The 25,350-nt window shown below is 37.9% G+C and overlaps 1 protein-coding gene across 1 annotated transcript in view; it reads left to right on the top strand.

The window, feature by feature from the left end:
* Positions 1-25,350, top strand: part of MTX2 (metaxin 2) — an 85,145-nt gene that overhangs the window by 14,928 nt on the left and 44,867 nt on the right. The window contains exon 2 of the mRNA XM_049773499.1: positions 25,255-25,302. Coding sequence (XP_049629456.1) covers positions 25,255-25,302 — 48 coding nt within the window. The remainder of the gene's footprint in view (positions 1-25,254; positions 25,303-25,350) is intronic.

Below are 25,350 nucleotides of genomic sequence, written 5' to 3'. Positions count from 1 at the left end.
TTATTTCTGGTTCTGTAATCAGGAATTACACTTAGCAGTGCTTGGGGGATCATAAAGGATACTGAGGATTAAACCCAGGTTAGCTGCATGCAAAGCAAGCATCCTATCTTAGCTGTGCTGTCTCTGTGGTTCATGTTCCTACCTAATCTAAAATGAATTATAAGCCAGTTTAAAAAGAAATAATACTGTTCTTTTTTGTTAGCCCTTGTTAGGTTATTTTTTTCTGTTACTAATTTAGCATTCTAATTTCAATGGTGGATGAAAACTATTTATTAACTAACTGGTAATTGTAGTTGAGACTGTGAATTGTAATTACCAAACTGTAGCTGTTCAGCTACCATTAGAGTAACAAATCACCTCAACCTTAAGGATACAGTACTGCCATTTTGTTATGCTTCTACCTTGTGGGTTGTGATTCAGATAGGTCACAGGGGAGATTGCTCGTCTCTTTCTTAATGTCTGGATCTCCAGCTATGAACACTTAGTTATGGATGATCCAACAGGTAAAGGTTGGCAACATCTGGAAGCATCTTAACTCTCATGTCTGTAGTAGATAGATGTTGGTTAGGAACTCATCTTGGGTTGAATTCTGGACATTGAAACCTGTTTTCAGTCTATGGTCTGGGCTTTTTCAGAGCCTCAGCCACTGGGTTCTAAAGGTCTATATCCAATCTGGGCTTGTCATGGTATTATCTCTGCATCATTCTCACTGTTCTGTTTGGTTGGTCACTGGGGAGTTACAGATCTGCTCATATTCTTGGGGAATGGGGGAATGGACCTCACTTAGGTATTGTGGTGGATAGGGAAAAGTGTGGCAGTGAGGTTCTAATAGAACTTATTGGACTGCTTGTTATTATTGTTACCTGTGGCTTATGTGAAGTAGGAGGTGAAAGATGGCAGCCTCAGGAAGGTGGCTGCTTCCCTCTCTGCCAACATTTGTCACTCAGGGAACTGTCTGAGAAATCTAGGATTGATGAGAGTTGCTCCAAGCACCAGCATGGATCACATCTGATCAGTCCCAGAAGCCAGTCACCCAGCACACCCGAGTCCCACTTGTTCTGCCTGGTGTGGGAAATGATTCCTGCAACTGATTCTTGGTGAGCTGTGGAACTCAGGCTGAAGTGGGAATTGCTCTTTGTGGAGTTGGGGGTGAATTGGGGATAGTTCATACAGACATGTCTGACTTCCAAGATTTGGTTTCCCCTATAACATCTATCTTTATTTTCGGGAGCTGGGAATTTTCCAGCCCAAGAATTGTAGAACACCTGTGAAATGAAGTGGTCTGGCCCTGGTACTTGATGGGACAAACACTGAGATGCTTCTTATTTGCTTCCTGCAACCCATTTGGTTGTACTGTATGGCCCATGAATACTGTTATTAATATACAAATAGCCCTTGGCAGAATTAAGATTCTCCCCCCACCCCCAGTCTTACTGGATTGTGTGTAGTTATGTGAATTTGTCACCTTCTCTCATTTCTGGCCCCACTCTACTCAATAAAATTAGATCCTAGAGAGCAATGACAGGGCAGTTTTATACTCACCTGTTTTTTTTATGTAATATTTTGCAATTTTGTAAGTATAAGAATCTGTGTTTGCTCAGTTAATGCACTTGATTCTCATCTCTAAGTCTCTGAGGATTTTCCACTCCTACAATGAAATATGGTGGTTTGGCTGTTATTTTATTTCTTGTCATCCCTCACCTGCTCCTGCCCTCCCGTCTTGGGGAATCCTGCAGTTCTGCCAGGATTCAGAAGGTGTAAAGACAAATCAAATTCTCTGTAGAGCTTTAGTTTCAAGGCTGCTTGGCAGAATTCAGGGGGAGGCAGAGAGTGCTTTTGCTTTGCTAATCTGATCAGTTGATTCAATATACAAAAATGCTTAGATCAGTGAGCATATAGTAGATAGTTGGAAAAAAATTGGTTCTGTAATCATAATTACTGTATAAGGTTTAGAACTGCAATTTTAATATTTTTTGCTTGTTGCTTTTGAGCCACACCCTGTGGCATTCAGAGGTTACTTCTTGTTCTGCGTTCAAAAATCACTCCTGGCAGGCTCTGGGGACTATATGGTTGTCAGAAATTGAACCCATATTGGTCCCAGGTTGGCCACTTGCAAGGCAAATGCCCTACTTCTGTGCTAATACTCCAGCCCTGCAATTTTAATATTAACCATTAATTTAGTCTTTGAGAAGTCCTGCTATTGATCTTGTGTTTATGAGAGAAGCTGAGATGTGCTACCAGTGTTTCTGATTTGTTTATGAGTATCAGATAATCAGTCAAAAAAAAAAAATCAGGGCCGGGGAGATGGCTCAAAAGATTGGATTGCATGCTTTGCCTGTAGGAGACCTGGGCTTATCCCTGACATCATATGGTCCTTTAGTATCACTAGGAGCATTGCAAGTCCTACTGGGTGTGGCCACCACCCAAAAAGTTTTCACAATTTGAGTAGTCCTTACGACTTCGGTTCATATCTATTTCTAATTAAATATAATTAATCTGCTTTTTATTGGAAATTAATGAAAAATGGTAGATCATTTTTATAATGGGACAGACTGATATAGCTATTTGAAAGCATGGCACACTTATTATTAAGACAGAATGGAAGGTTTTATATTTAACTTATATTCATGTCAACTCCAATTATTGGTTTGTAGATGCTGTGAATTTGTTTTCTTGACCCTTACTAACCTCCAGAAATTTGTCAGTTTTATGAAATGAATTCTTGATACCATTTTTAAATTGATGTCTAGTATTACATAGTTTTAGATGGCTCATGGTCAAGTCCCATAATTACTAACTTAATTTCATTTTCCTTATTGATTACCTCTAATGGAAAAAGCTATCCTTTAACCACATTGGTTCCAAAATAAGTGAGACCTCAGTTCATTAATCTTAATGACTTATTCTGGAACACTGTAAAAAATAGCATTTTACGTTGGCATGTTTTAAAATATGACTTTAAGCCATAATCACAAATTCTTTTTTTTGTTTGTTTGTTTTTGGGCCACACCCAGCGACCATATGGGATGCTGGGAATTGAACCTGGGTTCTTCAGGGTCGACCATGACCACGTGCAAGGCAAACACTTTTCCACTGTGCTAGTGCTCCAGCCCCAATTATCACAAATTCTTAAGTAGAGTATGATAGACAAAAATTTTGGATAAAATTAATCTACATGGATCCTCACTATAGCATTCTATGAGGCAAATGAATAGTTGAAAATAACTCAATTTTATTTCAAGGGTATTCTTTGACCAGGACACAGTTCTATCATTATTATTATTTTTTTGAACATTGTTCATCACATTTACCAGGAGTGCTTGTGGCAAGCTAAAAATTTTAAAACACATCTCTACTGTTTCAGTATCTATTGATTTAGGGATTTGTGAAAATACACCATTTTTGTTTTTGGGCGCATCTCTCTCTGTGTTTAGAAACCATGCTGGTAGTGGGGGAACCAAGAAGGTTGCAGATGCAGCTCATGCTCGTCAAGTGCTTTAACCTTGGTACAGTTTCTTCTGTCTGAAAATACGCAATTTATAAAGTTACTTAGATGATGTATTTGCGTGAAGAAGTGAGAACTACTGTTACAGAATTATTATAGTTGCTTTAATTCTAATGATTATTGTCCAGGAATGTTAATTTGTGCACTCTGTAAGGTTTAGCTAGTAAGTTTTTATTTTCACTGAATCTTGTGCCAGACACCTGGATTCAAATGGTGTCTTATCACTTCCTGACATTGACTTTGGCCAAATGACTTATGCTTCAGTTTCAGTTTTCTTATTGTAAAATAGGCATAATTGTGGTAGTATTACCTCATAAGGTGGTTGTGTGATAGTCAACATATTGCATATGTGGGCCAAGTTCGATACCTGGCATCCCATATGGTTCCCTGAGCCTGCCAGTAGTGATTTCTTAGTGCAGAGCCAGGAATAATTCCTGAGCATCCCTGATGTGGCCCCAAAAGCAAACCAAAACAAAAGACATATTTATGTTTAATTCATTGAGAGTTAAATTTTTTTTTTTGCTTATTTATATTTTATAGAGTATTGCTTACTTATAATATTATTAGTTTTTAATAAATAATTAGTTATTAATACTTTAATAATAATAGTATTTAATAACAGTATTTACTAAACTAAGCATCTATAGTGAGATATATATTATTTCTTCAAGGAGCTTACTAGACTTAACAATTTTTTAAAATCAAATCTTGAGAGAAACATATTTTAAGGAATCAGTGGTATAAATTAACACTTCATTTTGCATTTTTGTATCAATATGCTGGTAACACATTTTTTTTTTTAAATTCTTTTTTTTTTTTAATTTTTTTTTTATCTTTATTTAAACACCGTGATTACAAACATGATTATAGTTGTATGATTACAGTCATGTAAAGAGCACCCCCCTTCACCGGTGCAACATTCCCACCACCAATTTCCCAGATCTCCCTCCTCCCCACCCCCTACACCTGTACTCGAGACAGGCTTTCTACTTCCCTCATTCATTCACATTTTATGATAGTTTTCAGTGTAGTCATCTCTGCAACTGCACTCATCACTCTATGTGATGAGCTGCATGTCCTGAGCTGCACCTACCAGCCCTCATCTCTCTTGTCTCTGAGATATTGTTAAAAATGTCCTTCATTTTTCTTAAAGCCCATAGATGAGTGAAACCATTCTGCGTCTTTCTCTCTCCCTCTGACTTACTTCACTCAGCATAATAGATTCCATGTACATCCATGTATTGGAAAATTTCATGACTTCATCTCTCCTGATGGCTGCATAGTATTCCATTGTGTATATGTACCACAGTTTCTTCAGCCACTCATCTGTTGAAGGGCATCTTGGTTGTTTCCAGAGTCTGGCTATTGTAAATAGCGCTGCAATGAATATAGGAGTAAGGAAGGGTTTTTTGTATTGTATATTTGTGTTTCTTGGGTATATTCCTAGGAGTGGTATAGCTGGATCGTATGGAAGCTCAATTTTCAGTTTGTGAAGGAATCTCCATATCGCTTTCCATAAAGGTTGTACTAGACGGCATTCCCACCAGCAGTGAAAAAGAGTTCCTTTCTCTCCACATCCCCACCAGCACTGCTTGTTTTCCTTTCTTGTGATGTGTGCCAATCTCAGTGGCGTGAGGTGGTACCTCATAGTAGTTTTGATTTGCATCTCCCTGACGATTAGTGATGTTGAACATCTTTTCATGTGCCTTTTGGCCATTTGCCTTTCTTCTTTTTCAAAGTGTCTGTTCATTTCTTCTCCCCATTTTTTGATGGGGTTAGTTGTTTTTTTCTTGTATAGTTCTGTCAGTACCTTGTAAATTTTGGATATTAGCCCTTTATCTGATGTGTATTGGGTGAATAATTTCTCCCACTCAGTGGGTGGCCTTTGTATTCTGGGCACTATTTCCTTTGAGATGCAGAAGCTTTTCAGCTTAATATAGTCCCATCTGTTTATCTCTGCTTCCACTTGCTTGGAAAGTGCTGTCTCCTCCTTAAAGATGCCTTTAGTCTCAATGTCCTGGAGTGTTTCACCTACATGTTATTCTATATACCTTATAGTTTCAGTTCTGATATCAAGGTCTTTAATCCATTTGGATTTTACCTTTGTATATGGTGTTAGCTGGGGGTCTGAGTTCGCTTTTTTGCAAGTGGTTAACCAGTTGTGCCAACACCACTTGTTGAAGAGGCTTTCCCTGCTCCATTTAGGATTTTTTGCTCCTTTATCAAAAACAAGGTGGTTATATGTCTGAGGAACCTTCTCTGAGTACTCAAGCCTATTCCACTGATCTGAGGGTCTGTTTTTATTCCAATACCATGCTGTTTTTATAACTGTTGCTTTGTAATACAACTTAAAATTGGGGAAAGTAATGCCTCCCATATTCCTTTTCCCAAGGAGTGCTTTAGCTATTCGAGGTTGTTTGTTGTTCCAGATGAATTTCAGAAGTATTTGATCCACTTCTTTGAAAAATGTCATGGGTATCTTTAGAGGAATCGCGTTAAATCTGTACAATGCTTTTGGAAGTATTGCCATTTTAATGATGTTGATCCTGCCAATCCATGAGCATGGTATGTGTTTCCATTTCCGCGTGTCCTCTCTTATTTCTTGGAGCAGTGTTTTGTAGTTTTCTTTGTATAGATCCTTCACATCTTTAGTCAGGTTGACTCCAAGATATTTGAGTTTGTGTGGAACTAATGTGAATGGGATTGTTCTCTTAATGTCCATTTCTTCCCTATCATTATTAGTGTATAAAAAGGCCATTGATTTTTGTGTGTTAATTTTGTATCCTGCCACTTTGCTATACAAATCTATTATTTCTAGAAGCTTTTTGGTAGAGTCTTTAGGGTTTTCTAAGTAGAGTATCATGTCATCTGCAAACAGTGAGAGCTTGACTTCTTCCTTTCCTATCTGGATTCCCTTGATATCTTTTTCTTGCCTAATCGCTATAGCAAGTGCTTCCAGTGCTATGTTGAATAGGAGTGGTGAGAGAGGACAGCCTTGTCTTGTACCAGAATTTAGAGGAAAGGATTTTAGTTTTTCTCCATTGAGGATAATATTTGCCACTGGCTTCTGGTAGATGGCTTTGACTATATTGAGAAAGGTTCCTTTTATTCCTATCTTGCTGAGAGTTTTCATCAAGAATGGGTGTTGTACCTTATCAAATGCTTTTTCTGCATCTATTGATATGACCATGTGATTTTTATTTTTGTTGTTGTTTATGTTGTGTATTATATTGATAGATTTACGGATGTTAAACCATCCTTGCATTCCTGGGATGAAACCTACTTGATCAAAGTGAATGATCTTCTTGATGAGGCACTGGATCCTGTTCGCCAGGATTTTGTTGAGGATCTTTGCATCTGTGTTCATCAGGGATATTGGTCTGTAATTTTCTTTTTTGGCAGCATCTCTATCAGGTTTTGGTATTAAGGTGATGTTGGCTTCATAAAAGCTATTTGGAAGTATTCCTGTTTTTTCGATCTCATAAAAGAGCCTGGCCAGTATTGGTAGTAGTTCCTCTTGAAACGTTTGAAAGAATTCATTCGTGAATCCATCAGGGCCTGGGCTTTTGTTTTTGGGTAAATTTTTGATTACAGTTTTAATTTCCTCAATAGTGATGGGGGTGTTTAGATATGCTACCTCTTCTTTATTCAACCGTGGAAGGTTATATGAATTCAGAAATTTATCCATTTCTTCCAGGTTCTCATATTTAGTGGCATAGAGTTTCTCAAAGTATTCTCTGAATACCCTTTGAATCTCTGCAGTATCTGTAGTGATCTCCCCCTTTTCATTTCTAATACGCGTTATCAAGTTTCTCTCTTTCTTTTGCTTTGTGAGTTTTGCCAATGGTCTATCAATCTTGTTTATTTTTTCAAAGAACCAACTTCTGCTTTCGTTGATCTTTCGGATTGTTTTTTGGGTTTCCACTTCGTTGATTTCTGCTCTCAGCTTTGTTATTTCCTTCTGTCTCCCTATTTTTGGGTCCTTTTGTTGAGCACTTTCTAGTTCTATTAGCTGTGTCATTAAGCTACTCAGGTAAGCTCCTTCTTCCTTCCTGATGTGTGCTTGCAAAGCTATACATTTTCCTCTCAGTACTGCTTTTGCTGTGTCCCATAAGTTCTGATAGTTTGTGTCTTTATTGTCATTTGTTTCCAGGAACCTTTTGATTTCCTCCTTGATTTCATCTCGGACCCACTGGTTATTGAGTATGAGGCTGTTTAACTTCCAGGTGTTAAATTTTTTCTTCTGTGTCCCTTTGCAGTTCACATCTAACTTCAGAGCCTTGTGGTCAGCAAAGGCAGCCTGCAAAATGTCTATCTTTTTTATTTTATGGAGATATGTTTTATGTGCCAGCACATGATCTATCCTGGAGAATGATCCATGTACATTGGAAAAGAATGTGTATCCAGGTTTCTGAGGATAGAGTGCCCTATATATATCTACTAGGCCTCTTTCATCCATTTCTCTTTGCAGGTCTAGTATATTTTTGTTGGGTTTCCATTTGGTTGACCTATCAAGTGTTGACAAGCCTGTGTTGAGGTCTCCCACAATTATTGTGTTATTATTGATATCCTTCTTCAGATTTGTCAACAATTGTATTAAATACTTTGCTGGACCCTCATTCGGTGCGTATATGTTTAGGAGAGTGATTTCTTCTTGCTGTACAAATCCCTTGATTAGTACATAATATCCATCTTTGTCCCTTACAACTTTTCTGAGTATAAAGTTTGTGTCATCTGATATTAGTATGGCCACCCCCGCTTTTTTAAGGGTGTTGTTTGCTTGAATGATTTTCCTCCAGCCTTTGATTTTGAGTCTATGTTTATTCTGACTATTCAGGTGAGTTTCTTGTAGACAGCAGAAGGTTGGCTTCAGTTTTTTGATCCATTTCGCCACTCTGTGCCTCTTAACTGGTGCATTTAGTCCATTGACATTGAGAGAAATAATTGTCATGGGATTTATTGCCATCTTTGTGTAGAAGTTTGGTGTGTTTTTTGTTCTGTCTTGTTTTTAGAGTAGATCTTTCAGTTTTTCTTTTAAGGCTGGTTTTGAGTCTGCAAAGATTTTGAGCTGTTGTTTATCTGTGAAGCCGTGTATACATCCGTCAAACCTGAAACTTAGTTTTGCTGGGTGCAATATTCTTGGCGAAGCATTTATTTCATTGAGTTTTGCCACTACGTCCCACCACTGCCTTCTGGCCTTGAGTGTTTCTGGTGACAGGTCTGCTGTAAATTTCAAGGATGCTCCGTGGAATGTAATTTCCCTTTTCGATCTTGCTGCTTGCAGTATTCTATCTCTATCGGTGGGTTTCATCATGGTGACTAGGATGTGTCTTGGGGTGTTTCTACTGGGGTCTTTTTTAGCTGGTACTCTTCGGGCATGCAGGATTTGGTCACATGTTTTCTTTAGCTCTGGTAGTTTCTCTGTGATGATGTTCTTAACCATTGATTCTTCCTGAAGATTTTCTTCTTGGGTCTCTGGAACTCCAATGATTCTGAAGTTGTTTCTGTTGAGCTTATCAAAGACTTCTATTTTCATCTTCTCATATTCTTTGAGTAAATTTTCCATTGTCTGATCATTTGATTTGAGGCTTTTTTCTAATCTCTTCTGCTGTGTAAAGTTGTTATGCATCTCGTCTTCTAAAGCACTAATTCTATCCTCAGCTGCTGTTAACCTGTTGGAAAACTCATCCATTATGTTCTTCAATTCGTCTATTGAGTTTTTCAGACCTGTTATCTGATCTGATATTTCAGTTTGGAGTTTTCTGATTTCTATCTTCATATTCTCTTGATTTTTATTAGTGCTCTGATTTATACTTTCTTTGATATCTGTTAGCAACCTCCATATTTCGTCTCTAAACTCCATTTCTGAAAGACTGCTTAGGTAGTTGGTCGTTGTTGGGTCATCAGAGTTTCCATCTTCATTCTCTATGGTTGAAGTTGGTCTGCGTAGTCTCCCCATTGTCTCGCTTACGTTGTGGGTTTTTCTACGTGTTGTGGTGGTACTCATTGGCGAGGTGGTCAAAGTTCCCAGGTTGATGCAGGCTGGGGGAGGTCCCAAAATGTCTGCTGGGCCTAGGGGTCCAGCAGTCAGCCTGATCCGCAACTCCGGCCCCCAAACACTCACCTCAGCCGAGGCAAGCCGTCAGGGGATGCCTGGGGAGGCCCCCAAGTGTCTGCCAAGCAAAGGAAACCAGCACAATCCACAACTCCAACAGAAAACACAGCCTCAGCGAGACACGCCTTGAAGAGATTAATGCTGAATGAGGTCAAAGTTCCCAGGTTGATGCAGGCTGGGGGAGGTCCCAAAATGTCTGCCGGGCCTAGGGGTCCAGCAGTCAGCCTGATCCGCAACTCCGGCCCCCAAACACTCACCTCAGCCGAGGCAAGCCGTCAGGGGATGCCTGGGGAGGCCCCCAAGTGTCTCGAGAGTTAAATTTTTTAAAAATTGGGGCCGGAGAGATAGCATGGAGGTAAGGCGTATGCCTTTCATGCAGAAGCTTATTGGTTTGAATCTCGGCATCCCATATGGTCCCCCAAGCTTGCCAGGAGCAATTTCTGAGCATGGAGCCTGGAATAACCCCTGAGCACTGCCGGTGTGCCCCCAAAACCAAACCAAAACAAAACAAAACAAAAACCCAATAAAATTAAAAAAATATTTTACCTTAACTTTATTGTGGTATAATGTATATACCCTTTTAAAACAAACAATGTGCATTTACAGAATTGTGCATATTGTCACAGTCTAATTTTGAATTATTTCTGTCACAATAAAAATAAATTCTTTGTCCATTTGTATTACTTTCTAGTTCTAATCCCTAATCTGAGTCAATGATTATTAACCTTTCTGTCTTTGCAGAATAACTTTTCTTTTGGGGAGGGCACACCTGGTGGCACTCAGGGGTTCCCGGTTCTGTGCTCAGAAATTACTCCTGGCTTGGATGGACCATATGGGATGCCGGGGATAGAACCCACAACTCTCCTGGGTCAGTTGCGTGCAAGGCAAATGCTCTATCGCTGTGCTACCACTCCAGCTCTTGCAGAATTGCTTTTTATGAACATTTGAACATTATGAGGAGTTGTTCTGCATGTTTTCTATAGTGACTGGCTTTTTTTCCTGTGGACATAATGCTTTTGAACTTTATCCATACTGTGGCATGTATCAATTCTTGTGTCTTCTTTTTGGTGGGGGTACACCCAGCTGTGCTCAGTGCTTACTCCTACTTCTGCAATTATGAAAGGTATCACTTCTGATAGACTTGGGGTCTCAGAGATTGAACTCAGTTCAATCTTGCCTCATGCAAGTGCTTTACAATAGTACTACTTCTCTGGCTCTACTGGGTACTTTTTATTGCCATATACTGTTCTATTATTATGGAGTGAGCATATGCATCAGTTGATGGTCATTTGGGCTATTTCTACTTTTTGACCATTGTGAATAGTGCTGCAGTGAGCATTCATGTACAAGTGTTTGTTGTGGATATATGTCTGTCACTATATCTTTTGGATTGATAACAAAGAATGGAATTGCTGGGCCCTATGATAATCCCAATTCAATAATTTTGAGGCACTGCCCACCTTTTTGCACTCCTTCAGTAGTTTTGAGATCCAAAGTCTTCTTTTTCTGCCTCCTCTTTTTGGTCAGGGATGACATGCCATTGGTTGTGGTACTTACTGGGAGCCACGCACTTGAATTGCAGTACTTGTGGAGTGTATATTCTTTTAGTTGTGGTGCTTTTGCAATTCTGGCTTTATTGTTCTCAATTTGTTGTAGTCTTCAAACATGCTCGACAGGGTTCTTACTTAACTCTTGGTTGTAGTGCTTGTGTTGCTTTTAGTAGTAATGGTCACTGACAATCATCTACTTCAGTTGTAGTATTTGTGCTATCTGATTGTGCCCCAGAGATTGCACACACTGTTATAGCTATTGTGGCTGCAGGCAGCAGAGTTTATGCTTAGGGCTTATGGGTATCACTGGGAATCAACTCGTGGCTTTGTATTTTGTAAGACTGCTGAACTAGTCCCTGCCACCCCATTCTCTAAACTAAACACTTGTTTCTTTCTGAATTATTGATTGTAGCCATACAATCAAGTGAAGAGATATTATATTTATGTTAAATTATAGTTTTGGTTTATATTTCTCTAATGATGGAGGATATTGAGTGTCTTCATGTGTTTGTGGCATTTTTTTTTATCTCTTCTTTAGAGAAAACTATTCAAATTCTATGGCAATTTAAAAAGTAAAATTATTTGTCATTTTTGTTGGATTGCAAGAGTTCTTACATATTCCAAATATAGGCTATATGAGACTTGATAAAATTTTTTTTGCTTTTGGGACCATACCTGGCAGTCAGTCATCAGGGCTTTTACTTCCTGGCTCTGCACTCAGGGATTCTCCTTGTGGTTTTGGAGGACTATATTGGGACTGGGAATTGAACCCTACTCAGCCATGTGCAAGGCAAATGCCCGCTGAAGTATTGTTGAATATTCTTATTGAATCTTAACTGCTGTCATCATCATTATTATCATTTGCTTGCAGGGACTGATGATAATTTGTATTCAAGGAAAAAATTGTGATCTGGATCTTCTTTCAGAGTCTGAGAATCTTTGTATTTGTGTTTTAGAATACTTGCTTTATTCTTTGGTGCGCTTATTTTTGGCGTAGTCTTTAATGTTTGAACCTGCACTTGTTTGTTGTATATTTTTAAAGTAATTACTGGAACCTTAATTTAATGCCTTCACACTCCCAATTTATGTATTGAAATCCTAAATTCCAAAATGATTCTACTTGAAGGTGTGGATTCTTGAGGGGGATTAGATCACAAGACAGAAACTTCATGATTTGGATTACCACCTTTATAAAAGAGATCCTAGAAAGTTTCTGAACCCCTGCCTTCATGTGAGGTAGGTAGTCACAGGACTGACCTGTAAGAAGTCTTCCTTCTGGGGCTGGGAAGGTGGTGCTAGAGGTAAGGTGTCTGCCTTGCAAGTGCTTGTGTCAGACCGCCCCCGGTGTCCCATATGGTCCCCCCAAGCCAGGGGCGATTTCTGAGCGCATAGCCAGGAGTAACCCCTGAGCGTCAAATGGGTGTGGCCCAAAAACCAAAAAAAAAAAAAAAAAAAGTCTTCTTAAGCAGAATCGGACCAGATTGGCACTCTGATTGACCCTCCAAAACTGTCAGAAATCCATTTCTGTTGTTTAGTTTATACAGATTTTATTATTTGTAATAGTGAGTTTGGGGGTTAGGGTATTATACTTGTTGCTGAGCCAGGAATCTGCTTTTTGTCATGGGAGGCAGTGTTGGGGATTAAAATTAGGACATTATACATGTACTCTACCACTGAATTACATCCTTGGACCCTACACTGTTTCTGAGCAACCCAGTCTATAAAATATACACCCACACACACCCACACTCCCCCTACACTCCCATTTCCAAACTGTTGTTTCTAAGCTACCCAATCTATAAAATACACGCTCACACTCACACACACACACACACACACACTTTTTGTAATTTGTCAAATGATCTAAGTAAGTTGTCTTAACACTGTTTCAATCTCCCACATGAGCCCATTTCTGACATGAACATGTCACTGACTGTTGTGGTGATAGGGAAATGCCTTTTAACTATGTATGATGAGCCATTGTCTGCTGGCACATTGTATATATTTTCATATTTCAGATTTTAATCATGCCATAGAGTATTTAGGTCATAGTACTTTTTTTTTAAATTGTACTATTGTTTGCAGTTTGAATTGCTTTTGAATCTAACAATGAAATTCTTACAATTCTAATTTTGATCTAAACAATGTTTAGGAGAGATTTTGTAACCCCTCCCAGTGATTTTCAACTAAGAGGGCCACTAGTTCAATGTGAGGAACAAAGGATGTGAGGTCACTCAGGCATTGTACTGCTAGGAGGATTATCTGATTATGGGGTGTACTTGAGCATCTCCAGGCCTGCTTTCTGTGACACTTAGGAAGCCATGTGGTGCTAGGGATTTAATTGGGGTTGGCTACATGCATTGCATAAGCTTTAACTTGGTGCTATATGGTGCACCCCCCTTTTTTGGGAGGGAGATATTTATGTCTTAAATATTAATAAATCTGTTTTAAATGAGCCTTATCATAACTGTCCAAAACGTGATAGATTTTAAATTTAGTGTCTGTATTATTGATACCACTGGTATAGGATTTATGTCAAGCCTGTAAATTTATTTCCTCCTTTATGTGTCTTGTGGCAACTATTCATGTTTAGGAACTGTTAGATGCTCTTGTAGCATTTTGCTATTAGTTGTATTTACATTTATACCTTTGGCAGGAAGCCATGCAAATTTGGAGATGGGCTATATGTGTGTTTCTTTTTCTGGATAACACTAAGTCGTCTTAGTAAGCTGAAGAAATGACATAGATGAGCTTTTGAAATCAAGTTGCCTAAGGATAAACTGGGTTTGACTTCATTAGTGCACAAATGATAGGTTTGTGGAGTTATTATAGCATTAATCAATTTGATGGATTGGAAATATGACAGTACTGAAGCAGCGTGTAATATTAGTGCCTATTATTCTACAAATTATGTCTTCACCTACATTCATATGCCAGAGGAGTCATCTTGTACATGAAGAGTGCAGAACTTGAGCAGCAACAAAAACAGAGGGCACCACTTTTCATGGCCTTCTTTATCCTCATAGATTAGATCTTCAAGAGATGCACTTTTTTTGAATTTGATTTGCTTATTAGGTCAGAGCACTTTTCACACTGAAACACCCTGAAGTGAATGGAATACATAGATCATCTGCCACAAGAATGACTTATCACCTAACTTGATACTTGAGAGAATAGTGCAGATAAAACATAGTTTTTTGAGTCCTCTGGATATGTAATTAACTTTACTAGTCAATAGTCAGTTCTCAAAAATTATACATAATTAATAAAGTCCACTAGTTTCTATTAAGTGACAGAATCTGAAAAGTACTGGGTCCTTAGAGATAGTTAAAAGAGAAACAGTGTGTTGTTTTACCATATGCATATTTCTGACACTTTGCAATATGAATTTATTTCAAAAGTACAAGTCTGTGTATCCTTTATCGTATCTATCTATCCATCTGTCTACCTGTCTATCTATTTATCTATCTTTCTGTTTTTGTGTTTTGGTCACATCTAGGGGTTACTCCTGGATCTGTGCTCAGAAATTGCTCCTGGCAGGCTTGGGGACCATATGAAAGGCCAGGGATTGAATCCAGGTTGGCTGTGTGCAAGGCAAATGCCCTATTCACTATGTTATAGCTGTGCTCGTGTATATTCTCTTTTTATCTGAACTTAGATCCCCCTCAAAATAAATATGGCAATGGAGAAAGTTTTAAAATAATTTACAGGTTTTGAGAACTACTATATTGGATAAGGTGCTTGCTTTGCATATAGCCAATGTGGGTTCAATTCGTATCACTCCACAGTGGTCCCCTGACTGCTGAGCACAGAGCCCGGACTAAATCCTGAGAATAACTAAACAGAAACTGAAATGTGTGTGGGAAGATTAAACATACTTGTTTAGATTAAAAAAAAAAAAAAAAAAAAAAAAGGGCCCGGAGAGATAGCACAGCGGCGTTTGCCTTGCAAGCAGCCAATCCAGGACCAAAGGTGGTTGGTTCGAATCCCGGTATCCCATATGGTCCCCCGTGCCTGCCAGGAGCTATTTCTGAGCAGACAGCCAGGAGTAACCCCTGAGCACCACCGGGTGTGGCCCAAAAACCAAAAAAAAAAAAAAAAAAAAACTACAACTAACCTCTCCATGTCACTAAAGTCAGAAAGTTTGTGTAGCAGATTTTTTTTTTTACTATTCGTAAGAGACATTATATGTATAAAAAAGTCAGGACAAAATTGGAAAGTAGGTAAAGGGATACTTGAATTAAAGATTTTTCCATTTCCCCTTCCTTTTTTTGTTGTAATGATCAAGAGTTACACTGGCCTGGCTGTGCTTGCATATTTTGCCCTGGTACTTGCTAGGGTGGCAGTTTAGTTGCAGTTCTTGAGCATGTGCTTGCTGGGGTTATACTCCTTTAGTTCTGGTAAAGACAGTAATTGTTGATTGGATAGAAAGTTAGTAGGCAGTGCTCTGATATTTGCTTTCTTTCTAAATGTTCCTTAAAGCTGTGAACAGTTTTTTTTCTCAATATAAATAATAAAAGATGTAATGATTCTTTTGCTATCTAGCAAATAATCTATCTTAAAGACTAAATTAAGATAGGTCACTAAAGTACTCTAGAATAAGTTATTGCTTTGCTAGAAATTATAGAGTAGTATTTTTAATTATGAAAGATTTAATTTTTGGAGCTGGAAAGATGAGTCAGGGACACATGCTTTGTTTACACTAGGTCTTGAGCTTTATACCCAGCACAGCATTCCTTAGTTCCCCAGCAGTACCAGCTGTAACTGGTAGCTTCCTAGTGCCTCTGGGCCTCTGCAGTGCACAATGCTGGTCTCTTATCATTGGACCAGTTAGTGTGGTTAGCTGAGTATCACTGGGAGTTCTTATCATTGGACCAGTTAGTGTGGTTAGCTGAGTATCACTGGGAGTGACCCCCTGGACCCTGAGTGTTTCTTTGGAGACCCATAACATACATAATTTCTGAAAGGTGAAAGATAGTTTTAGAAAGATTTAAAAGATTTTGTGATCGTAGCTTTAAGTGAAACTTTGACCAAAATGCTTTAATTTTGTTTAAATTTCAGATTTTGGCATATTATTGCAAATACCCTGTTCACTTTGGAGCATTTGAGGAGCTGCGTCTGTAATAAATAATCTTTGAACCATAGGAATTTTTCACATGCTAGGAACTCAGTGCCTAGAAAGGGAGATAAGATATTGACATAATAATAGAATAGGATAGAAAGTAATATATGATATAAGACAAGTACAAACTGCTATGGACAGTATAGATAAAGGAGAAATTAGTTTTGTTTAGTTATAAAGCTGTCTTTATGGAGGTAGCATTTAGAATTGGCCTTGGAAATGGAAAGGGCGTAGAATTTATGTTTGTGGTGAACAATTTGAATATGATCTGGACAGTGAGGGAGTATGAAATTTCCTACTCCAGTAGGAGATAGGGTCTTATCCAGTAAAAATAAGGACCCCCCACTTGTTTCTGGTGCTTCTGTATTTATTACTATGTATGTTTGTTAAAAAAAAAAGATGGTTTCACAGAATAGAGCAACTCTGACTTATACAGTGGTATGAGTGACTTTCAGTGGTTTATGAATTAGAACCCTGTTTTTTAGAGTGGGGTGAGGTCTTTTTCTAATGACACCTGGATAAGTTTTTTTGAAGTATAAGAAAAAATAAAGGAAATAGAATTTCTGTTTATTTTCAACTCTAGATTTTTAGTATATGCTTTATAATGTACATGATTTATTAGCTCAGCAGTACAACCATATAATTTCTTTTTTATTTTTTATATTTTTGGGCCACAGTAGTGCTCAGGGCTTATTCTTGGCTCTGAACTAAGGATCACTTTTTTTTTTTTTTTTAAGGATCACTTTTGAATCATATGCGGTACTGGCAATCAAACCTGGATTGGCACTGTGCAAAGCAAATGCCTTATCCATTGTACTATTTCTCTGATTCTCACCGTATGATTTCTAAATCTATTTGGGCTACATGCTCAAATGTCATTTATGGGATAAGAATTTTTAAAAAAATGGGGCTTCTACAAGGACACTTACCTCATGGCTACAAATAACTTCACAAACTCAACAAGACATGATGTGTGATGAAAAACTGCCCTGGATTCCACTCCCACAAGAATATCTCAAAAGACTCAATAAGGAAGTCTATATTTTCTTTATGTGTTTAATACCTCCATAATACTACCTCCTAGTCTATTTATTCCCAAAAGTAAGTTAACCTCGTAAACAGCATATTTTCTTTGATGCCTTTTTAAAATGTATTATTTATTTATTCTATTTTTATATATATTATATATTTCTCTCTTTCTGTCTCTCTCTGTCTCTCTGTCTCTCTCTCTCTCTTTCCAACTTCACCTGTTACCTGTTTTGGTTCTGCCTGGTATGAAAATCTACAAGAAAAGTCTTGCCTAGGATAAAAGCTCGGGTCAAAAACTAGGGCACAGAGATTGTGCAGACTATTATTCTTACCGCCAAATCCACCAGCAATATAATATGTCACCATACCCTTTTGCATAGGCACTCTAAATAAAGGGAAGTGTTATGCATAGAAAAAAACTCTTTATTTCTAGGGATAAGAACCCATACTTTTTATAATACTTTTTATAATGGCTCCCTGAACATGTGTCATGTGGACCCAAATTAGACTCCATGTGATTGAACAGCGACCGTCCAACCCAGAATCCCACAGGTCCCAGCAATAGTACCAGGAACTAAACTTCTCCCAGGAAAACTCTGATTACTGTTCTGGCACCAACTTGTCCAGTTTTTTTTTTTTTTTTTTTTTTGGGGGGGGTCACACCCAGCAGTGCTCAGGGGTTACTCCTGGTTTTATGCTCAGGAATCGCATCACTCCTGGCAGGCTCGGAGACCATATGGGATGCCAGGATTCAAACCACCATCCTTCTGCATGAAAGGCAAGTGCCTTACCAACATGCTCTCTCTCGGCCCAACTTATCTAGTTTTAACATGACATCCTGACATGAGGAAATGGCAACAACTTGAGCTAAGATAGGGATGCCCTATCTTATCACCTAAGATATTGCTATGATGCAATCAGGAGACATTTCATCTTTTGCCCTAAGCAAAAACCAAAATCGCTATTTACAGAAGACTGACTTTGACAAACATAGACTGGACAGAACCTATCAAGGGACTAAAGAGGAAGATCCTAGACTAGGCCTTGGCCTAGGACTCATACAAAAACCAAAATCTCTAATCCTAGAGGTCTGACTTTGACAATTGCAACTGAGCAGAACTTCTGAAATCATACTGAAAGACTATAGCCTAGGCTCTATCCTAGGATCTGAGCAAAAACCAAGATCACTAATTACAGAAGACAGATTACAACAACAGTGATGGAACAGAACCCCTAGAACCATAATAAAAACCGAACAAACCAAAAAAAAAAAAAAAAAAAAAAACAAACATCTCTCCTAGCCTTCGCCCTATGACCTATGCAAATAACAAGATCTTCAGTTACAGAGGTGGGATGTCATCATCCACATCTGAGCGGCAAGTTTTCTTACACCATAAAAAAACCTTGGGGTGTGTAAATAAGTGAGTATGGAGCCTGTAGTTGTTCACATGACAGTATGCTTCAAGGGCAGAGAAACCCTGTATCTCTTAGGCCAAGGGAATTACCATTCTAATTTCCCCAGTATCTAGTGTGCTTATGCAAAAAGGGAAAAAAATAATAAGAAACACGATCCTTTTTTAAGAAGTTGCTGGTCTGGTTTTTTTTGGTCTTGTTTTATTTTGTTACCTTTTCTTTTATTTCCCTTTCTTCTAAATGGATATTTTTTTTTTTTTTTTTTTTTTTTTTTGGTTTTTGGGCCACACCCGGTGATGCTCAGGGGTTACTCCTGGCTATGCGCTCAGAAGTCGCTCCTGGCTTGGGGGACCATATGGGACACCGGGGGATCGAACCGCGGTCCATCCAAGGCTAGCGCAGGCAAGGCAGGCACCTTACCTCTAGCGCCACCGCCCGTCCCCCTAAATGGATATTTATAATACCTAGACAGACTTCTAGTTTTTTTCTTTTTTGTTTGCTTTTCTCTTTTTTCTAGTTTTCTTTTTTTCTTTTCTTCTCTCATATCTTTTTTTTTCTTTTTTCTTTTTTTTTTTTTTTTTTTTTTTTTTTTTTTTTTTTTTTTTTTTTTTTTTTTTTTTTTTGCCACACCCGTCAGCACTCAGGCATTACTCCTGGCTCTGTGCTCAGAAATCGATCCTGGCAGGCTCGGGGGACCACATGGGAGGCTGGGATTCCAACCACCATCCTTCTGCTTGCAAGGCAAATGCCTTACCTCTACGCTATCTCTCTGGCCTCATATCTTTTTATATATCCTCAATAGAGCCCCATTACTGAAATTACCTTGATCAGCCTCATAATTGGAGGGGGAGAAATGGATGGTACCAAGACCAGACAGTCATATGTTCATTTGGTGGAAATAAAAAAAAAAATCAGAATTGAATACCAAATCCAAAGTCAACAACAGTATCGATATCCAATCTACAACAAGCTGTACAATGGGGGAACAGATGCACTAGCATTACAGGGAGTAAAGGAGGGAGCTGTGGGATGCATGTGGGGAACAGAGGTGGAGGGAGGACAACACTGGTGGTGGGAATGCCCCTCATTCATTGTCACTTTGTGCTTTAAATATTACTGTGAAAGATTTTTAATTCACTTTGACCACAATAAAAATTTAGGAACAAGGGGCCGGAGAGATAGCATGGAGGTAAGGCTTTTGCCTTTCATGCAGGAGGTCATCGGTTCGAATCCCGGCATCCCATGTGGTCCCCCGTGCCTGCCAGGAACAATTTCTGAGCCTGGAGCCAGGAATAACCCCTGAGCACTGCCGGGTGTGACCCAAAAACCACAAAAAAAAAAAAAAAAATATTTAGGAACAAATGGGGCTCCTAGTATGCAAGCAAGTTATAGCCTGTAGAAAGGGACTAACAAAATGGCTTGTCACATGGTTGAAGGCCTTATATTATTAGACTTAGGAGTATAATACCAGTAATTTCCAAATAAAATTATATTTTCTAAAAACTAGAAACCAGCGTCCAGATTTAGGGTCAGTAGATAGAACTAGATAGGTATGTTTATGAAATTCGATTCTGCCAATGGTTTCAGGCACTTTTAATATTAAAAACAAAACATTTTTGATGCTTCTGAATGCAGTTGCTATATCTGGCTAGCTCCCTAGATTCAATATATTCTTGAAAGAGATGAAACCAAACAGTGAAAAATTATGGGTACACTGGCTGTGCAGCTGAAAGGTGGCAGTATCAGGAGAGCAGGCCAAGTTTCTGCCTTGCCATGCCATACAGCTGCACCCACCACCCACAATCACCGTTTTGTCAGTGATTCAAATTCACCACTCACCTACAGCTCTCTGCAGAAACATCAATCTGACAAAAAACTCCAGTTATTCTTGTATTCAGGCTGACGTTACCAGGACTTTTTTGGAGTGAGTGCAGGCACCTTCCCCCTGCCTTTTCATACTTCCAAAAGCTCTGGCAGTTGAAAACATGTTCCATGAAAGCCACAGTATCAGCCAAAGTGATTGAAATTCCTGGATCTTGTGACCGCATGAAAATTCTGAATCTTTTAATACTGTCATCCCAGTAGGTACACACTAGTTTTAGTTGACAGCATATATTTGAAGCCTTCATTTGCCTTGAAGGTGGATGAACAGGTTCAATCCCAAACATCAGTTATGATCCCCAAGCATAGCTAGGAGTGATTCCTGAGCATAGAGCCATGAGTAACTCTTGAGTGCTGCTGGGTATGGCCCAAATCTAAATCAAAACAAACAAACAAACAAACAAAATATATATATATATTGTAGGTTAATCATGATATTTTATTCCCTTTTGGATTAGTCTTTGGTCAAATATATTTTTAGGTAACTGAAATAAAACTAATAAAAGATGATAATTTAAAAATAATTGCTCTAAAGAGATTTTTCTTCAAATCTATGGAATTTTGGAGTGTGGGGAGGTAAGAGCTTTCTAAATAGTTTTCAGAGTGCCTAGAATGTACTTCTAGTGATTTTTGCCAACCAGACCAGTGGGCCAGTAAGTGCTATACTCAGTGGTGCCAGGAGCCATCAGGGCTACACCCAGAGATGATATAGTGGTGGGTACCCAACTGGGGTTGGGTGCTTGCAAGGTATGTACCCTAATCACTGTAACCCTAAATGCTTTAACCATTATTTTTGAACTTTTTGGGTCACAATTGATGATGCTCAGGAGTATTCCTCTTGGCTCTGCACTCAGGAATATTTCTAGCAGTGCTCACGTGATTGTATGGGATGCTGGAGATTGAACATGAGTTGTGAGTATTCGAGGCAAGTGACTTACTGCTGTATTATCTCTTAGCCCCTCAATGCTGCAATATTTTAAGATCTGCTGTTAGCACTACACTTCTCAATTCTTAACCTCTTTTTATTTTATACTTACTCTGGGAGTAAGATTTGTGGAGGTGGCTGTTAAATGACCTTGGGAAAGTTGAGTACATAAGCAATTTTATTTTTGAATTGTTCTTTCACTCACTAGAAACTCTCAATATAAAAGATAAAATTTTTGGGCTAGAGAGATAGTACAGTGGGTAAAGTTCCTGTTTAGCAAGTGGTGACCTGGGTTCAGTCCCCAATATCTCATTCCAGAGCATTACCAGGATTGATTCCTGAGCACAGACCCAAGACTAATTCCTGAGTACCGCCTGGTGTGGCTCCCAAACAAACAAAAGCTAAAATTCATATTACAGATGGAGAGCTTGACTTTGTACTTTGTTATATGTGATGATGATTCATGAACTTGACAAATGCAGAATTTATTTTCTAGGAAGACCACCTACATAGTTGATTGGTAATTTAATTGCCATGTCACATCCACACAATTTAGGATTTTCACTTTTGGTACTCTATCAAATAGCACAGTCAGCAGCACTTAGGGGCTACCCCTGGCTCTGCACTCAGAAATCACTCCTGGCTGTCTTGAGGGACATATGGGATGCTGGGGATCAAACTTGGGCTAGCTGCGTGCAAGCTCTGGTCCCATGATGTCTTACTTTTATGGCAATTATTTGGAATGATTCAGGGTGATATGCTTAAATTAGTGTTGTTTGTATACTCTAAACTGCTCATGCTGTATGTACTCATTACCTATGCACTCTACCATTGCTTGCCTCCTGATTCAAGACTGCAGTAAAATTCTTAGGAACTAAAACGGTATGATTTTAGAGTTATATCTGCCAATATACCTTCTCTTTTTAAATGATAGGTCGTAGTATAAGGATAATATCTGATGTTTTGGCTGTTCAGAAAGCTTTCAATACTAATTTCTAAGTTTGTGTAACACAGTTGTATCAAGGAGAAAATGCCAGCATTATTTCTATTTCCATTTGTAAGGAACTCTTTTTCTTAAATTGAAGTCAGATAATATGAGCAAGATTTCTTTGACTTTCACACATGTCTGCTCTATTAGACATAAAGTGAAATCCATAGGGTGATCAGAAATTAACTAGAATTACTAAATAAACTGTTTATGAGAACTCTGCAATATTATAGTACTTAAGTAACTTTTGATTTATCAAAGAAAATACATTTTAGTATTTAGCAAATAATGAATGTAAAACATGTTATTCTGTTTCTAATTTATGTCTGGTATGTATACAAAATGACTAACCAGTAGTTTAAATTATTAGGCTATCTAATTAGAACACCCTGGGGTTTTTTTTTTTAGCATAGTTGAGAATATTAAACTCAATAAAAGTTTATATTAGCCAAAATAGTTTGGGAATATGGTGGCAGATTTAATCAAAATCTATTCATTTAATGAATAACAACCATCATTAAAAATGAATGCACTGTGGGAAACATGGATGAAACACATGACAAATTGTATCTACAAAGAACTCAGCTTCGGTATTGTGAAATTTTGTAAGCTTCTTTTCTGTTGCTTAAGTAATACTAATATATTGAATATAGCTGAATATTTGATGATATAGACTCTTAACAAATAGAGCTTATTGTATTGTTTCTCATACAGATGTAAGCAGTGTGACCGTGCTGACCATACAATTTATTCTAAAAGGTTATTTTTGAATAATTTGCTGATGCCAGCTCCTTTTTTCCCTTTTATTTTTAAAACAAGCTAATTGGTTTATACTGAAATTTTATTTTGTTATAAAGTATATAGTAATGTACAGAAACTATTTAGTTTTTGCTGCTTTTTTTCATACATAGCTAGTTGAAATTCTTTAGCCCCAAGTATGTATGACCCCTCTTTGCTTGGTGAATCCATATTATTATCTTTAAGTCTGAATCTAGATTTGTATAGCCCAAACATAATTTTTTTTTTTTTTTGATTTTGGGTCACACTTGGCTGTGCTCAGGCCTTACTCCTGACTCTGTGCTCAGAATCGCTCCTGGCAGGCACAGGGGACTATATGGGATGCCAGGATTCAATCTACTATCCATCCTGAATCAGCTGCATGCAAGGCAAATGCCCTACCACTGTGCTATCTCTCCGGCTCCACCATAATAATTTTATAATGCATAATAATACTATTGTGTTTTTTTTTATAGTCTATGTAAGTAAGAGTAAGTTAAGGAATATACTCTCAGAGCTATTTTAATATATCTTAAAGATGAGCCTTAAGGAAACAAATGTGGGCTAGAGATCTAGTACAGGAAGAAGTAAGGTGCTTACTTTGCATGGGTTGAACCTCTCTGATCCCCAGCAGTGCCATTAGTACCCAAGTTGAGCACAGTGCCTCAGGAGGAAACCCTAACTAAGCACTTTTGGGTGTAGCCCCAAACCAAAAAATTTAACAAAGAAAAAGAAAAAAAGGAGGGCATGGGTGAGATAGCTCAAGGAAGTGACTGTATGGTTTGCATGTGGGAACCGTGTTAATCTCTGGCACTACCTGATTCCCTGTCAGTTGCTGGGAGTGACCCCTGACCACTGCCGGATGTGACCCCAAAACAAAAATGAAGAAAATAATGTTAACATCTACACATTTGTTTTAAAAATAAAGCTGGAATTATAATTTAATGTATGGTAGAGACTGGATTATTTCAAACTAGCAGAAAATTTTCTTATTTTCATCTGTTTACTTTTTTGCTGAAAACAAATGTAGTTGCTGTATTAGAATGGGTGATTTTGATGTTTAATGGCTTTTACAAATTATTATTTAGCAAATGATATCCCATCAGTGGGGACTTGCTTCCTCAATGTGGCTAATAAGAGAAAATTTAAATTTAGTGCCTTTCCCAAGCACTGGAGGATTGCTAATTTTTTTTTTGTTTTGTTTTGTTTGTTTTGTACCTAAACTCCTTAGATGGGAGGTTAAGAATCAAGGTCAAGCCTAAAGTTTGTTTTATCAGTAGCTTAATTTTACATTGTTATATATTGCTTCAATCCTATTTCTTACTTTCCTCTCTTTTGTGGGTAGTGGTGGTTTCAAAGGATGAAATATCCTAGAATACAGAAAGAAGTCATCATATGTTAAGTATTACTACCTTATAAAATGCTGGGCTTAATGTCCTTATATTTGGTTTCTTTGTTGAGTTTTTTTTTTTTTGGAAACTTGCTTTGCTAAAATTTATAAATATTACCAGTATTTATAATAACAAAACATTGTTATGAGTATTAAGTATCACTTATTTTTAGTGAGTCAAAATTTAGTAATTTTTAATGTGTTAAACTAAAACGTTTGAGATGTCTTTAGAGATTTTGTTTAAAAGAGGTGAAGATATATTAGCATATAGGCTGTGTTATTAAAATTTTTCTTCTTTTGATTGGGCAAGATATCTTCTATTTTCTCTTCATAAAAATCCTATTATCACACATAGTAGTCCAAATATGAATTTAAAACAAAATGATCTAATTTGTCTAGTTTACCATAGACTCTAAGGTAATGTGGATTAGTCTCCATATTTAAGATAACTTGGCAATGGACTTTAAATGCTCTAGGCAAACATTGGTGTTTATTTATTTGGTTGACTATTGATGTGTTTTGCTTGGTATGCCTAATTATCTCTGCTTTGTTTCTGCAGCTACAGAACCTTGGCCTGAAAATGCTACTTTATATCAGCAGCTGAAAGGTAATTGTTCACAATTAAAAATGGTTTTGTATCAAAATATACTTATTA

The sequence above is a fragment of the Suncus etruscus genome, chromosome 5 (genome assembly GCF_024139225.1).
Source record: "Suncus etruscus isolate mSunEtr1 chromosome 5, mSunEtr1.pri.cur, whole genome shotgun sequence".
NCBI lineage: Eukaryota > Metazoa > Chordata > Mammalia > Eulipotyphla > Soricidae > Suncus > Suncus etruscus.
Note: the sequence above shows the minus strand (reverse complement) of the source record. Positions and strands in the feature narration are given on the sequence as shown.